General features: G+C 41.0%; 1 protein-coding gene across 4 annotated transcripts; it reads right to left on the bottom strand.

The window, feature by feature from the left end:
• Nucleotides 1-2,519: 2,519 nt before the first annotated feature.
• LOC128759656 (major histocompatibility complex class I-related gene protein-like) lies at nucleotides 2,520-15,342 on the bottom strand. Of its 4 annotated transcripts, none has more exons than XM_053866781.1 (10): nucleotides 15,251-15,342; nucleotides 12,450-12,716; nucleotides 11,569-11,847; nucleotides 9,391-9,684; nucleotides 6,780-6,842; nucleotides 6,209-6,319; nucleotides 6,001-6,018; nucleotides 5,825-5,887; nucleotides 5,225-5,284; nucleotides 2,520-4,637 (listed from the first exon to the last, which is right to left on the bottom strand). In XM_053866781.1, the coding sequence occupies exons 1-9, from the start codon at nucleotides 15,303-15,305 to the stop codon at nucleotides 5,226-5,228; spliced, it is 1,209 nt and encodes a 402-aa protein (XP_053722756.1). In that variant the 5' UTR covers nucleotides 15,306-15,342; the 3' UTR covers nucleotides 2,520-4,637; nucleotide 5,225. The 4 variants fall into 4 exon arrangements, with proteins under 4 accessions (XP_053722756.1, XP_053722757.1, XP_053722758.1 ...); XM_053866782.1 differs by having other exon boundaries at nucleotides 2,520-4,634; XM_053866783.1 differs by having other exon boundaries at nucleotides 2,520-4,497.
• Between the last annotated feature and the right edge of the window lie 2,412 nt (nucleotides 15,343-17,754).

Raw genomic sequence — 17,754 nt, 5'->3', positions numbered from 1 at the left:
AATGTAAAGAAAGTCAATAGCAGGATTTAACACGAGGGAAGACTCAAACATAATCATGCCCGAAAATAATGTGAATATAACAGAGGCTGATGCCTGTTTATGCCACCTCATTTGGCTCTGTGCCTGAGTTAAGCTGCTGAAACGTCTGACCATTTAAAGCGCTGTATACACTGTACCTTGTGACTTGGCTCACATTAGAGAATAGACTCAGCAGTGTTTGAACTGATCCTGATTTATTTTTTTTAAACAATGTTTTCACTGTGTCAAGGTGCGACACCAAAAGTCGGCAACCTAGAAGGAACAAATTGCAAAATAAAAACGTAATATGGCCGATGAAAAATGCTCCTGTAGGCTTGTTTGTCAAGCCAAGGATATTAGGGGAAGATAGCACTTTTCTCGCAATCTATCTATCTGTCTATCTATCTATCTGTCTGTCTGTCTGTCTGTCTATCTATCTATCTGTCTGTCTGTCTGTCTGTCTGTCTGTCTGTCTCTATCTATCTATCTATCCAGCCATGGAGCACGTTACTATCTTGCAGCCGCCTCAGTGATAGTGACTATGGCTTGGAAAAAGACGGCTCAAAAAAACCAAGCTAAGTTCAGACTTTGACAATGTATGTAAACAGCTTAGTCCGACTACTGGAGAGAAATTTGAATTGAAGTGAAATGAAGTCAGACTACAGACCCTGGATAATGCGGTTAATGGCTGGACTAAGCTAGCGAGTAGCCAAGTACCTTAAATGTGACCAGACTGCAAACTCCCTGAACACTGAGGTGTGGAGCTGATACATAATATCTTTTTATTTCAAAATTCATCAGTGAAAACTCTCCAAATGCACATGGATGGTAGTCAAGACAATCCTGAACATGAAGCCAGTGAAAGATTTCACTAACCTCTTTTGGTATTTTTTATAAGATTTTTTTTTTATTAATAGACATGTTATCACAATACATAATATCTACAGGTATTTATTCCAAATTCATCAGTGAAACCCCTTTAAATTCACAGGGATGGTAGCCAAGAATATCCTGAACATGAATCCAGTGAAAGATTTCACTAACCTCTTTTGGTATTTTTTATAAGATTTTTTTATTAATGAACATGTTAGTACAATACATTTATTTCAAAATTCATCAGTGAAAACTCTCCAAATGCACATGGATGGTAGTCAAGAGAATTCTGAACATGAATCCAGTGAAAGATTTCACTAACCTCTTTCGGTATTTATTAGTAAAAACACACACTGACAGTACACAACTTCTATTAATGAACACAGGACATCGTTGTCAGTCATCTTAGTAACTTACAACAACCAGTGCAGCTCTTTTCGACACCTCTAACGCGTAACTGCACAAATAAACGTTTTTTGTGGGATGGCGAGATGGGTGTATGTCGATCGCGGGCTGGCGTGATGCCAGTGTGTCGCCTGAAAGAATGCTAGAGCTAATGTTGAGCAACACGACACGCTTCAAGAGTATTCTGGGTAACAGTACTTGACGATCAGTGTTGTTCATAGTAGAGTTTGGATTTCATTTTTCAGATTCTAAAAAGTCTTGTTCAGTTAACAGTGTGTTTGAATTACAAGAAAACTTCTGCAATCATCCTATAGCGATATCGGATTTTATATATATCATAATTTTTTTAGAATTAAAAAAGAGTCAATAACAACACTCGAATACGGCGATATGCCAAAAGAAGAAACATACATAACGGCGAAAAGTTGAGAGGTTACCTGCATTCACGCAGTTTATCCCCCACAGGAGAAAAACAGCAACGCCTCTCGACGTCATTTAAAACCATGTTTTTGAAAACATCTGCTGTTTTGTGCCGCAGACCAACAAAACGGTCGGTGACCCGTCGAGGAGGAAACAACCAGCTTGAAACGAAACCTGTTCCGACAGACGACAAGGTTGCCAGGTGTGTCTGACGTAATCTGACGTAAAACCAGACCAAGCCAAGCGCCTTGTCCGTCTTCCACTGCTTCCCGAGTATGCGCGTGTTTTATATGTTTTTTCACATCGTCATTCACTTCCACTCTCCTCAACATGTGCTGACTCTCGACAGTATTTCAACAGCAACAGCGGGTGGAAACTCGACCAACCTGGCAACACTACTTCAACGAGCATGGCCGTCAAACTGAAACTGAAACTGCACTTCTGTTTATAAGCTGGGCCCAGTGAACTCAAATGTATCGTTAAATGGGAGTGTCCGTGAGCTTTAAACGTTTTATCTGTATGAAATTCTTATCAGACAAAGAACTTTTAATATTAAGCGACAATATCACCTTGATGGGTGTCGTTTTTTGTGGTAAAGGTGGTTAAAATGTATAACTGTACTTTACGACAGAAGAAATGAAATCATCATCGGTTCGTGACGACAGAAGGGTTCTGAAAATTGCAAAAGCTAAAAAAAAAAAAAAAAAAATGAAAACCATGGAATAAAGAACTGGAAATATTATTTATTTTCAAATACAGGAGTAAAGCAATGACAGCAACAGACCTACTGGCAGTGCCCTTTTTAAATGTGCCAGTTTATTTACCTGATGGAGAATTTGAAAAACAATAAAAAGAATGAAGCATGGAGAGTAGCCCCACAAGATTAAATTAATTTATACATTTCAAACATCTTCTCTGCATTCTACAAGGATACTGAGACACGACCAGAGTTCTATGAAGCAGAGTCGAGAGAACCAGGCTGTTCAAAACCAGGGCATTATTTCCACACTTGTTCAGAGTTTACCTGTTTCAAATGTAGCAAAAAAGAACACACTGGGAACAAAGGACAAAATGGCAGAAAAGGAGAGGCGGTGCAAACAAACAGAGGCCACGATGGTGGACAGGGATGCAGATGAGTATTTAAGGGTTGATGAGGATTCAGGAAACAGTGAACTGATTTTCAGTGGGCACTAGATGGCACTGTCTACTGTAGAATGACCAACTAATGCAATGAAACCATAGCATTTCTAAAACAAGAACATTATCCCATCACTACCTCAAGGTGTCCATGTTCAGTTCAATTCCAGAGCAATTCATGAAAGAATTACAGTCTGAACTGTCGCCATCTGAGGTGGAAAAAAGGAAAAACTGAAACCTGCATGAGTCAAGCAAATAAACTGTTTTATCCAAAAACAATTAATACATACTACATGGGATGCTCTGACTCTCGCAAGGATGAAAGTAATTCATACTGAGACTCTGTGTTGAGTCAATCACACTCACGGAAGAGCTTCTCCCTTCATACATTTCTAGTAAATACTACTAGACACTCATTATTTCACAGTACCAAGTGTTATTCTGTCCTGAGGAGGTTTCACTAGAGGTACAAGTCCGCTGAAGGACCAAAGGTCATCTCAACAGAAACAGAAAAATGGCATGACGGTTCAACATTCAACTGAAACATTGTAAACCACACTTTCCATAAGACGTCACACGAGTACGAGTGAACAATCCTTCAACACAGAAGGAAGAAACATGTAACATACACATTGATGTGACACATTACAAGTCAACCATTGCGGCATTTGTATACATTTGTATTGTAAAAATCTTAACACAAATGTGTAAACATTGAATGCAACAAAATGCAAAGTCTTGGTTGAAATTGTAAGACAAGTAACTATGGTTTCAATTGTCAGCACCATTACATTCATGGCTGTGACTGTGCAGAAATGTTTATTCAGCACTGACGTTTCAGCAATGCACAAAATAAAAACCATGTTTGCACATAAAAACCTGCATTTAAGTCACATCATTTGCAGGGTTGCTTCAACAGTGTGGTCACACTTCAGATCAACAAATAGTTCCTATAATATTCAAAAACATATTATGCTTCTGATTTATTACAGGATTATACCCATGATAATACATCAAGAAGTAGTTTGTTCAAATATAAGTGTCCTAATCTAAAGTGTGACCCAAAGTGCATTTCATAACATTTGCAACTGCTGAAAGATATAACAATATCTTTAAATAATAGCTTGTCAAAACAAAGCTTGTAGTTAAGTTAAATACCTTCAAAAACACAACCTCAAATATGCCATAGAAATTTTATACTCAGGCAATGAGGGCTGTTCTTTCATATGCAGAGATTGCCTACACTCTACGAAATTACCAGCATGTCACAAAAATTTGCAGAATTAGTTCACACCAACTTGTTATACAGAACTTCCCCTGAAAGATCCCAATGGATACCTGTTAAAGCTACAGTATCGTAGGATTGTACAACGTTATAGTCTTAGTTTGCAGTACAATCCTGTAATCAAAAAGCTGTTCACAGTGAAGTCAGGAAAGATCTGCAGCAGGTGCTGAGATCAACGGGGAAAAAAAGTGTGTCTGCGAATAGTCTGGCAACCTGAATAGGAATTGTCTGCTATCCCATAATTTACTGTGAATTCACAGCAAAAATGTTTGCAATACAGGCAAAACCTGAAATGTTCAAAGGGAAATCTGTGTCATTGGTGTCATTGAAGAAGCGACCCAGGTGCAGATGATTGCAGGCTGACAGAAGGCACAAACGAGATTAAATTAATAAATTTAATAGACAAGTTACAATGAACACAGACGGCGAAGACAGGAACTGAAGGCGCCGGAGTCGAAACACGAGCCGGAAATACACAGAGGGACTAGGAAAAAATCTGCTACAAAAGAGGTGTGAATTAGCTTCAACCATCAATAACAGGGAGAACTCAAACATGCTCGGATATAAATTCACAAGGTCCAATCAACTAAAAGCTCTACGTGGAGGAGAAGTCTCAAACTCACACGAAGGGAAAAAACCTACACAATCCATAAATGAAAAGTGAGTTTAAGAAAACTCACACGCGGTCTGGCTAAAGAGTTGAGGAGATCAAAACAGAAGCAGAGCAAGGAGGAGAAAGCGAAACTCAGGAAGCGGCTGAAGAGAAATTCAGACAAAGAATAAGAGCACAGAGTGAGGAACGTGACAGTCATGTTTGTTCGGGCAACATAAAATGAAAAAATAGGTTAGAATGAATAAATACATTAATAAAAAATGTTATAATTACTTGTCTCGGAACTTGGTAGCAGCAAGTACTCTAATGACAGTACTTGTACTCGACCAGCAAAAAAGCTGTATCGGAACATCCCGACTTTCTAATGTGGACACGGTTTCTACTGGGAGTCACTCTCTTGATCTGCTTCACTCAGTCCACAGTCTTCAACATTCTCAGAACAAACAGCTGCTCAACATCAAGTCACCACTCACCTCATGTTGCTTCAGACTGGGGTTCCACCAACGGGTCTGAAGGACTCATGTCTAAAACATCTGAAAGAAACACTTAAATTGAACATGGCATCATATTTGTGGAGGCAGAACAAGAATCACATGATGATGATGATCCTCCACTTCTACAGCTTCTCTCTCTCAGGGTCACTACAGCAGGTCCACCTTCCCTCTGCTCATCCTCACTCACCTCCTGCAGGTCCTACCTCTCCTCTCAGCCTCTTCTTCCTCGAGGCGGCACAACATCAACTCAACTCTGTGTCCTGAACCTCTTTCTCCTTCACATGGAATCTTCATGTTCTCCTCTCCTGCACCTCCACCCTCCCTCTTCTTCTCCTCATTCATCCCATAATAGTCCCTCTTCAGCTGACCCCTCTCTGACCTTGACTCCTCCTAGACTCCATGACAAAGACGTCTGAGGAGAGAAGACGGTCTCTCTGTGCACCAAATCTTGGAGAGTCTGCTGTGACTCAAACACTCCTCCAGGTACTCCACCCTGCCTGCACTCTCTTATTCACTCACAGGAGAGTCAAAGCAGCTTTTCTTCTCTGGACTCTGTAAGAATGTTCCTCAGTGACTCACCGTGTGCAGGAGCTTCAGTCAGTGGATTCAGTGCCAGCGTATGGCCCTCAGAGATGTTGGTGTCTGCAACATGATAATCACTGTCAGCTCACATCCACATCAACATCACGAGAGTGAAGTCTGAGATGACGCTTGTTGATGACGTCAGAAGATGAAAGGATACGCGATTTACTCACCTGTTTCTGTACTTTGGCCTGAAAAAGAAAGAAACAACTTTGAACATCACAATGTTGATGGACCTTCACTGAAGTTTGACCAGATTGTTTTTTGTGTTGTGTGAAGCCATCAAGCTTGTGGTAGAACATTGTGTCTCTGGATCTTTGTCACCTTCTGTTTCTGGATGGTTTGATAAAAGTTAACTCAAGTCTGCTCCTGTCTTCTCACCTGCTCTTCTCCTCATGACCACTCCAATAACAGCAGCAGCAGTGATGAGCAGAACAACAACAACAGCAGCCACTGAGACAGCGATGGGGACGGTCTGGTCCTCTGGTTTCCCTTGTGAGCAAAACAAACATCAACAAACACCAACTCCAACGCTCCCAAATAGTGAACTAAGCGCCACCGGGATCTCTATTGCTCTATTCAGGGCCATGCACACCATGCACGCCTAGGAACTCAAAGGAGCTCTTTGCAAAGTGGTATAAAGGCGGCCTACTAATTGCGGTGGTGTAGTTAAACAGACCTTCATGTTTTTTTCATGTTTCAATATCATAAAGGACGCAACTTTTGTCTAAGTCAGCTACTGTAAGTCCTTCGAACAATATTTTGTTTCATTTAAAATAACAGAAAAGTAGTGTTAGACTTACGTTTACTTTGATTGTTCTTAATGTATATAGTGGATGTAGTGCCATGGTTGGAAAGGTATATTTGCATTTTCACTGAAGTTGCCTGTCACAGCATGAAGCCATCAGCCACTAATTTAATCAGCATTTTTTGGCAACTAACAGTGACTCACCATGTGGAGGAGCTTCAGTCGGGGGCTTCAGTGGATTCAGAACCTCCTCAGTAGTGTTGGAGGCTGCAACATGAGAATCACTCTCAGCTCACATCCTCATCAACACCATTAGACTCAAGTCTCATTCTAATAAAATACATGTAAATCATTGCTAATAAAAGATTGTGTTTTGAATCAACATGGCAGACCTGATGACACCTTCTGTTCTGGATTAAGGGGGTCAGGTGACCTGAAAAGCAGTGTTGAGACTAATGCGTTTCTAAGTAACGTGTGATAGGAACTACGTTATCCTTTGTAATAACGAGCACCATAATGCGCTCCTTTGCCAAAATTACCAACGTGTTTATCATTACTGTGATTTAAACATGCTCGTTACCTGTTACATCACATTCACAACTCTTTAAAACGTTTAAAAAGCAGCGTCCATAATATGCAAAAGCTTCCGTGGTGGACATTAAGCCCACATTAGTCACGTGACGCAGCGCCGTGCATGTGAAAAAAATAATGGCCGCAGTCGATGCCAGTCCAGGTGTGGGATACTTATTGTGGACATCAGTGTTGGCCAGTGTTACTAACTTAGTTACAGTTACCAGTTACCTTGTTCAAAAGTAACTTTGTTTCTTCAAGTTACTCATTACTTTCAAAGTAACTAGTTACTGGTGAAAATAACTTTTTTTTAACTGTATTTTATAGCAGAGCTCAAGCATAATCATCTTAGAACCGTCAGGGTCATCAAGCTGGGTGTGGAAGCAGCAACATTGGGACAGAATCTGGCCCATTATGGACATTTGTGTGGCCTGCAGAACTAGACAGTCTCCTATAAGCTCTAAACCACTTCAAGTGCAATCCTATTACAGAGTCGCCACTCCATGATCTGAAGGTGTAATGGCAGTGTGAGTGCAGGTGAATGAATGACAATATTCACACTTTTGATGGGCATATTCATTGTAACCATTTAGATTAGAAACTATACTTTTGGCAGTGCAAAAAAATCATCTCTTTTACAGACCACTTGTTAGTAGCAGGAACAAAATCATCTCAACAGCAACACAACTATACCAAGTGTAAATGTTGGAGTCATTCTGTGTGTTACGCACAGTGGATGAGTGGTGTGCAATGTTAAGTCTGTCTTACAGGACTGTCTATTGGTTGGTGTGACTGCTCTTCTCATTGGCTGAAGAACGCGTATGCGGCGTGACGTGTGAGTTTTGACATTACAAGTGTTATGGAAGCCAGAGAAGCATACTAGTTTTTGACCGTGCTGTTGCTGTTTTTGTTTGGAATACTTGTTTGGAAGAAGGATCTTAATAAATCCCGTCAAAAAGGAACAGCTGTGGATACTTTTGTTGCATTGGAAGGCATGCGTCAACTACATGCTAGACTTCCATATTGAAGAGTGTTTTGGAAAAGAATACACGGCACCACACTTACAGGAATTTCATTAACTGCAGTGACAACTCCACAATTGCGATTGGTAGCATGTCTTCCACACAGGCTTTTAGCTAGAGGCGCGTCTGGGCGTCCCGTGGACTCCCTGAACTGCAAAACGTAGAAAACTGGACACCCATTTGTCTTATATACGGACCCCCTAAATTTTTAATCAGTGCCTGCGTAATGTCCCAATCATAGTCTCATTATATTATTTTCATCATAGTATTTTTTCGCTGAATGTGATAAACCGGCACCGGCACCATCTTTTAATCGGATGAGCCACATGGCGACAGCGCTGCATACAGAGCGAGAACTGAGCTGGGGAGTTCATGCAGCATTTGCAGAACAACCTACGAACAACATGTACATATTTTATAGAGAAATATTTACAGTTGTTGCTGTCCTTTTCCATGTGAAGGCTATAAAACATTTTCCAAACTAAATCTTTGTGTACAACACAAGACAGACAACACTCAGCGTCTTCCTAAAGGAAAAACAGGTCAGAATTGTTTTCTTGTTTGAATGTTTAAATGTGTGAAAGTTCAGAAAACCATCACAGATTCACAGCTGATACAGCTCTATGCTTGTATTGCATCACTATATGGAGGAAGATGAACAAAACTGTTGTCGAGATAGCATGTAGTCAGGGAAATAATTATTATTTTTAATTCATCAGGGTCAGAAGGAGAGTCCCATCCCTTCATCAGATCAGGAGAGCGAGGAAGAGGCTCCATGACCACAAAAGAAGAAGAAGAAGTGGATTTGCTGATTTTGACTTTGCATCTGCTCAAGAAATATACCTCCAGACCCCCAGGCGTTTCTGCATTATGAATTTGATATTGTGATATTTGACGCAATATGTTTGGTTTTATTCTCATAGCTTGCACGCCACTACAATATTTCTCTGGCCCTTTACAGCTAAAAAGGAAATATAATGAGAATATACCCACAATAGAAATCCCAATTTCCTGCATATTATGGACGCTGCTTTTTAAAGAGTTGTGAATATGAAGTAAAAAGTAATAAGCATGGTTAAATCACAGTAATGATAAACGCATTGGTAATTTTGGCAAAGGAACGCATTATGGCACTCCTTATTACAAAGGATAAAGTAGTTCCTATAACGCGTTAGTCCCAACACTGACAAATACATTCAAATATATTGTATGACAGATCTTACAGTTGGTGAGAAAGGCCCTTTGGTCCAGCTTTTTTGAGACTTTCTTAGCACCGTGAAGCTGCAACACACAGGTGAACCTCTCCCAGGCTTCAGATGGGTCTGGCAGTTTCAGCTCAGCCATCATCTGGAAGGTTCCATCAGGGTTGGGGAGGACCTCTCCAATATCAACATCTTTGTGAAGCTCCTCTCCGTCTTTGGTCCAGAACAACTTCGCTTGTGGAGGGTAGAACCATGTAGCGTGGCAGACGATGGGAGAGGACGGAGTCTTCTGGAGGAGAGACACTGATGGAAGCTCTGGAGAAGACACACACAGTTGGTTTGTCACTGATGTTGAAGGCAACTGGAAATCTGATCACAACATGAGGAGAGACCAGTGCTGAAGGGTCACATGACCACTGCCCAGTCTGAATCTGCTTCTGTTGCACCTCTTCTCACAGCCTCATCAGTCAAAACTGGACTAACAAATATCCTCCACTGATCTGGTCACTGAAGGAACACTTGAAGTGAAGAATCCAAAACTTCTCTTCCTCAGGCCTCTGAAGTCACATGTTACACACAATTGTCAGCACAGTCTCGTTGAGGACAGAAAAATAGTCAAACTCACAGAGCAACAGTATTAACATCAGGGGTGCAACGATCAACCGCTGACAACATCCTTAATGTGCAGGACGCTGGATCTGCAGATTAATTTTTCAGAAGATGATCCTATCTACTGAGCTCATCAACCAGGGTCACCTGCTACATGCTCCACAAGACATACACTCAACAAAAATATAAACACTTTTGTTTTTGCACCCATTTGTCATGTGATGGACTTAAATATCTAAAATTCATTCCAGATACACAATATTACCATTTCTCTCAAACATTGTTCACAAATCTGTCTAAATGTGTGCTAGTGAGCACTTCTGCTTTGCTGAGATGATCCATCCCACCTCACAGATGCGCCACATCAAGACGCTGATCTGACGTCATGATTAGCGCACAGTAGGGTTGAGCGATATGGACAAAAAAGTTATGTAGTAATTTCGGCAATAACAATAATAAAATCCATTTTCATTCTACCCAGTCGTTTTATTTAGGGGTTAAATTGAACCATCTGTCTGCTGTATCTCAATAAATGATCATTTAGTCATATTCCATTCTCAAAATCATGATACAAACTGTCAGTTCTTTCTCTTGTGTGATGAAAAACATTTTCACAATTCTCTCTCCTAAAATGGTTGTTTTAGGTGAGGCCCTCCGGGGCAACAGAGCCTTCAGCCTTGTAAGCGGCAGAAACATACAAACCCAGTGGGCAAGACTCTGTGACATGACAGCTTTGCCCTTCAGGTTCCCTCCATCGCAGACAAACAGACTATCGGTTAACCGAAAGTCTTTTGTTCTGTCAACATAGCAAGCTAGGATGCACCGGTTGTGTCCGGGCAATAAAAGGCCCTCAACATCAGGACTTGAGACCGATAAGAAGTCGTCATGACCTTCGGTCTAAAAGCCGGGTTTGGATGAAGGGTCACAGAGGTCAGACCCTCACCAAAAGACATACATCGTGAGCTCACCGACAAGGCCGTCAGAATACTCTCTCTCTTAGCCGAAGCTAAGGCCAGAAGAAGAGCCGTCTTCAAGGACAGAATATCCAACGAAGCGGCCGCCAGCGGTCCTACAGAGCCCTTCTAGAACCACCTGCAAACTCCAGGGCAGAATTAGGCTCCTCACCGGAGGCCTAATGCGCCGAGCGCCAAGAAGAAACCTCTTAATAATCGCTCCGCGCCAGAGATAATTGATAGACAATTCTGCAGCCTGATAGGAAACTCAGCACACCTCATTTATGTTGTTTCGTTTTTGTTCAGAAAACTGTTATTTAATTTACTGCCTCAGTTGCTTTATGAATGCATGTTTATTTCACTATTCTCAAACAAATTGTGATAATTTCTTTGCATTATATTACATCACTTAAGATTATTTTTTAAAAACAAAATACTCTTGTGTTAAAATGTTTTCTTTTTCAAAAACTAGTTTCAAATATTGAAAGTGTATGCTGTCTGTTAGGGGGAAAAAAGAAAAAGGTATTGGCAGGTCAAGCTTTTCAAAAATGGCTAAGTGGCCAGAAAACTAAGATTGGTGCATCTCCAATGAAAATAGAACACTAGACAACCTCCCTGTCAGGTCATGTGACTGTACCTGGTCTCAGGAGGGAACTGTTCCCGTAGTGCAGAAGCTTCTTCAAGCGCTCAGGACACTGGGTCTTCAGGTAGTACCGTAGATATTTGTTGTAACTTTCATTATTGTCCCACTGGTGTTTGGTGTCGACAGCCTGTGGAGTACTAGCGTTCCACGTCAGAGTCTTCAGGTCCAACGATAGAAAGTCTTCTCCATCGTAAGTGCACTGATGATGACATCTGACCTCTCCAGTCTCATCGTCCCACTCACAGCTGGACATCACCTGAAGTATGTGGACACCTGAGACACACACACACACACACACACACACACACACACACACACACACACACACACACACACACACACAGACTTGAAGCCCAGTCTGATGACTCGCTCCTTCACCAGTCAGGCAGGAAGCTCCACATACTTCATGAGAACAACCACCAAGTGCATTTAGCTCAGTAGCAGCCGTGTGGATATTTAGCGCATGTATTCCCACAGTGTCGAGAACTGGCTCTGGTTTGTGCCACTTCATTTCTAGTGATGATTAAATGTCAATATCTTAACTCAGGAATTAAAAGAACAATCCTACACTTGAAACGAAGACTGGCACTGATCTCAACAATCTGGTGGCCAAGTGCCAGACCCAAAGCAATTCGTTCAAACCAGTTTTGCTGGTCAGGGAGTGGCAGGTGTTTTTAACCAGCCTGTTATTGGTGGGTCGTCTGGTGGCCTGATCCTAGACCCCGCCCCCCAGAGGGCGACAGCTGTGCCATATATAGTCACCATATACAAAATAGGGACAATCTGACTCAAACTCCTCGCTAAAAGCCTGTTCACAGCAGGTGTTGATACAGGTATCGACAAAGAGGTTTCAGTGCGTGTGTTTGTGAACAAACCTCCAGTCTGGTTGAATCTTTCTTGAACCTCTCTCATGGACTTCTTGCTGGCCCACTGGTCATTCTTGCACCTCTGTGTTTCACTCTCTAAATATTCCGGATCATCCTCAGTGAGTCGGATCATCCAGTCCTGTTTGGGTTTGACTCTGCTGCTGTTGCTGTCGTAGTGACTGAACAAGACATCGTCCACCAAACCAACCTCCATGAACTCTGGAACATTTTGAACTCCAGATGATGCAGTTCTGATGAATTTCAGTGAGTGAAACACTGCAGAGAAGAAGAAACATTGATGACCATTGAAAAATAACTCAATAAAACAACATAAAAAAAATAATGTGAAATGAATTTTTGGGCAAGAACTTAGATGTCTTAATTCTGATGAATTGGCTACAGAAAAATAAATACTTAAACTTGAAGATATGTTGTTCAGGACAATGTATGTATTTAATTTTAATCAATCATCACATGTTGGCCTGGCTGTGTTTTGATGTTGGTTGTATCTGACTTTGTGTTGGCCATGTATAGATCAATTTATTGCTTGTGTTTGGTGAATAATGCAGAAAACAATTCGACTCCCCCTGTGAGTTTTTTTGCCACATAGGGATGAGCTTCCATACCGATGGCAAATCACTGGCTCAGGTACAACAATTTACTGACGTTTCACCTCCAGGAAATTATTTGAATTGAGTTTGAATCTGTGGAACATAAGGAAGTCTGAGCTGCCTAAAGGTTATGACAAACGTGTAACTGACATCTCCCCTTTTCAAGGACTGGATTTGACCGTATGGGATTTTTAGACTTTTAATGACAATTAATAGTTAACAAATTGTTGTTTCATTCTCACAGATTCTTGTTGTTCAGCCCAGTGACGCAGAATTATTTAACTCAGTCTTTTTCAACCATTTTAAGGCCATGGCACACTTTGTTCATTCAAAAAATCCTGAGGCACACCACCAAAGGAACCTAGCAGTTGTCCTTCATCGAAAATTGAGTGTTGTTGTTCAGAGAGTTCATTTTGTGTACTACTCTGCTAGATTGATTTTTACGCAATTGGATCACAGTAGTTTCTATTCATAAATTGTAATGCTCCCTCGACCTTATATTAGTTCATCCTATTTTTGTCTGGTTTTCTTTTAATATCTCTCATAACTTGGCTTCTGATTTTCCCCCTGTTGACATTCCAACTCCATTTTTTATTTCTTTTTCCAAGTTTGTCTGTATATTGTGTCTTTTCTTTTTGATTTTCGATGAAATTGCAATTATGTTTCCTCTCATTACAGCTTTGACCCCCTCCCACAGAATAGATGGGGAGACCATATCATTATCGTTCAGCAAAAAATAGTCTGTCAACTGTTTTGTTAATTGTTGTTGGATTACTTCATCATTTAAAAGAGAGACATTTAGTCTCCAGTATTTAAACAGCCTATGCTGTCCTATTTGTAGTTGTTCTGTAACTGGAGCATGGTCTGACAGTGTTATCGGTTCTATTTTGTATTCTTTAGCTCTGTGAATGTATGTTGTTGACATTAGAAACATGTCTAAACATGAGTAACTGCCATGAATTTGTGATCTGAAAGTAAACTCTTTATCTTTTTGGTGTTGCTGTCACCATATATCTACGTCTAAGTCCCAACTCATTAATCATTGTGCCGAGGGAGACCGTCTTTCTGAATGGGGGAGTCTATTGGTTGCTTATCTATATGTTTCTTCAAAACACAATTGAAGTCTCCCCCAACAAGAATCAATCCTTCTGCTTCCTTCGCAAATAAAAATGCTATTTAAAAAAAAAAAAAGTTGGTCCATCTTCATTTGGCCCATACAAGTTTAACGTAGTTATTTTAGTTCCTCCTATACTTCCAGTGACCATAATCCACCTGCCCTCATTTTCCTCAATAGTTTTCTAGTAAATAAAAAATACAGATTTTCCTATCAAAACAGCTACTCCCCTTTTTCTTCCGTTATTATTTGAAGCCCTGTACACATGCCTACCCTCTTTTGAATTTTAAATGTTCTGTTTTATTCACGTGTTTCCTGAATCATTGCAACAGAGCACTGCATGCTTTTAAACTGATTGAGAATTTTCTTTCATTTGATGGGGCTGTTTAATCCCTTTACATTATAACTCATTCAACCATTAACTTTACTTCCTAGGTTGTGTAACCTATAATATAGCCTAATAATAACCTGTAATGATGATCTGCAAGGAGCCATTTTAACAGTTGTGGTTCAAACACATCCCACGGGAAAAATACAACAAATTAACTCTGTACATATAATTTCCACAAACCCGACTGTCTGTTAGGGTTCACCGTTTGATAATAAACGCTCACAAACCAGTTGTGTCCGGCTCCGCTCCGTCTTCCACCTGGCAGTTCTCTCTCCATCCCTTTCATCCACTCGAACCCGAATGTTAAGTTCACGAAGGGTTGGCAGGGCATCCACAAGTGTCAGGAAAGTCATTTTCCTTCACATTGTCACCTTTCTTACCTCTTACTTGCCATCGTTCCAGTATGAGTTTGTTTTTGTTTTGCTATTTTTGGGGAGTTTTTTTTTATCAGAGAAACAACTTTCAATCGATATCTTCTAACATGGCGTCACCAGAATTTCTAAAGTATTTTCTTATGACATGATTATATTATGATTTCACTGTGTTGACGTTTCACTCACCCATGGCGTGCGGATTACAACACATCTGTCACAACGTTGTAATAATTCCGTTTTAGTTCATTACAATTAGACTTCAAAGCAGCGAGAACGAAATCCGAGCGTCAGTGGGTTGAGATCAGAAAAAGATTTTTTACCTGCATTTGCACTATTGATCCCGAAAAGAGGCAAAATAAGGACAAGTCCCATCATAGACTTTGACGATGAGACGATGAGCACACATGCCTCTGGGAAGGGAGGAATAGTTAAAACCCGCCCATGATCTAGAACCATCTTTGATCAACTCCGCCTTTAATGCCTTGAGCTGAGCAAAGTGATGAGATCTGTCTCATCACATCAGGTTGACTCCTCCTCAGGGTGGCGGGGTTGAGGCACTGAACTTGACAGATTCTGCTCAGATTTATGAGCTGACTTGAAGCCCAGTCTGATGACTCGCTCTTTCACCAGTCAGGCAGGAAGCTCCACATACTTCATGAGAACAACCACCAACTGCATGTAGCTCAGTAGCAGCCGTGTGGATATTTAGCGCATATATTCCCACAGTGTCGAGAACTGACTCTGGTTTGTGCCACTTTATTTCTAGTGATGATTAAATGTCAATATCTTCACTCAGGAATTAAAAGAACAATCCTACACTTGAAACGAAGACTGGCACTGATCTCAACAATCTGGTGGCCAAGTGCCAGACCCAAAGCAATTCGTTCAAACCAGTTTTGCTGGTCAGGGAGTGGCAGGTGTTTTTAACCAGCCTGTTATTGGTGGGTCGTCTGGTGGCCTGGTCCTAGACCCCACCCCCCAGAGGGCGACAGCTGTGCCATATATAGTCACCATATACAAAATAGGGACAGTCTGTCTCAAACTCCTCGCTAAAAGCCTGTTCACAGCAGGTGTTGATACAGGTATCGACAAAGAGGTTTCAGTGCGTGTGTTTGTGAACAAACCTCCATGTTCTGGTATTATTGAAATATTTTCTACTCTGCTGTACATTTTCATTATATCGATAGATTTTTGAACAAATGAGTTGTAGACATCAAATAAAGCATGAAATAACATCTGTTTTCAAACTACAGGCTGCACTGTATCAAAAAAATTGACTCACAAATGGGATTAATTTTCGGGTTTAAAACAAATATTACAAGACCGGATCATGATGGAAAGGATGTGACAAAGTGTGAGAGAGGTTCAGTGTTTGTTTTTTTTCAAGCAAAAATATGGATCGGACAGTGAGACACGCATTTCGCAGACCTACATGTAGAAAAGCCAGATAGAGCTGACACTCAGCCAATCTGGCAACACACCCCTGACACCGGACTCCTGCAGTCTCTCAAGCTCTGATGAGTGACTGAATTTTTTGTTCCTGAAACAAAAAAGAGAAAATATCTTGGAGAGTCGACTAACTATTCGTCAAATCCTCTCCATGGGTTAAAAGATAGGAACAATGAATTATTCCAGCGAACTAAACTCCATTAACTTGAGCTGTCTATGAAATGAACTTGACGTAACTTGGTGAAAGTAACTGAAATTTATATTCAAAACAAAAGTGCCCACAAAACAGGTCAAATAATCATTCATCTGCGACTCGATCAGAGAGTCAGTTAACATCACACACAACATGTCAGGCCAGGACGGCAGACTGAAAAACAATAGTAATCTGTTGCAGTCAGTTTCAACTCATAAAACACTGCTACTGTCTGTCAGGTGAGGAAAGTCTCTTGTGGTCCACTGGAGTCCATCAGAGTCTGTTGAAGTCTCAAAGAATCATGGGAAGGAGCCGAAGTCAACCACAGTTCATGAGTCAGCATGCTGCATTCGACTTCAGTCAATTCTGATCCATGTGACTCCTTTCAAACAGAATCTAGTAGACAGTCCGACTAGAATGTCTATTGAAACTCCATCAGTCAGGTGAAGGGCAATATCAAGTCCATCCCAGTCCACAAAGAATGTTTCAGGACATTGAGTCAAATACACCTCATTAAAATCCAGTGAAGCTCAGTGGAGGCCAATAAAGACCCTGTGACTCCATCATTTTAAGTCAGTTCAAGTCTGATGAATTTAACCAGACTGGTTTCTGTGAAGCCATCAAGCTTTTGTCTCTGGATCTACCTTCAGTTGATGGATGATTTGGTCAAAGTCAACTGAAGTTTGCTTGTGTTCTCACCTGCACCTCTGACCTCGATCAGTCACACGACAACAGCGGCAGTAGCAGCGGCAGCGAGGAGGACAAGAGCCGCGATGATAAGGACAAGAGCAGCAACGATAAGAACTGAAGCCGTCAGAGAGATCGTTTGGAGTTCGGTCTGCTTCATTTTCCCTGGTGAGCACATTCTTACCATCAAAAATATCAGTATAAAATGATCTTTCAGGAGAAAACTGAGAAAACAGCACTCAGAATCTCCACCACCTCTGAGTAGAGGAAGCCAAGTGATGCTTTACTGCCCAACATGCTCCCACATAGTAGTTTCTCTTTCAGTCACCTCCTCTTTGTTAACTTCTGTTTCTGGATGATTTGGTCAACTAAAGTGTGCTCTGGACTTCTCACCTGCTCCCATGGACTGAAACACATTGTCGTCATCGGTGGCGATCACGAGAAAAATGGCAGCCCACGAGAAAATCACTGCCATAATCCCTGATGTGCAAAACA

The sequence above is a fragment of the Synchiropus splendidus genome, chromosome 5 (assembly GCF_027744825.2).
Source record: "Synchiropus splendidus isolate RoL2022-P1 chromosome 5, RoL_Sspl_1.0, whole genome shotgun sequence".
In the NCBI taxonomy this organism is placed as follows: domain Eukaryota; kingdom Metazoa; phylum Chordata; class Actinopteri; order Syngnathiformes; family Callionymidae; genus Synchiropus; species Synchiropus splendidus.
Note: the sequence above shows the minus strand (reverse complement) of the source record. Positions and strands in the feature narration are given on the sequence as shown.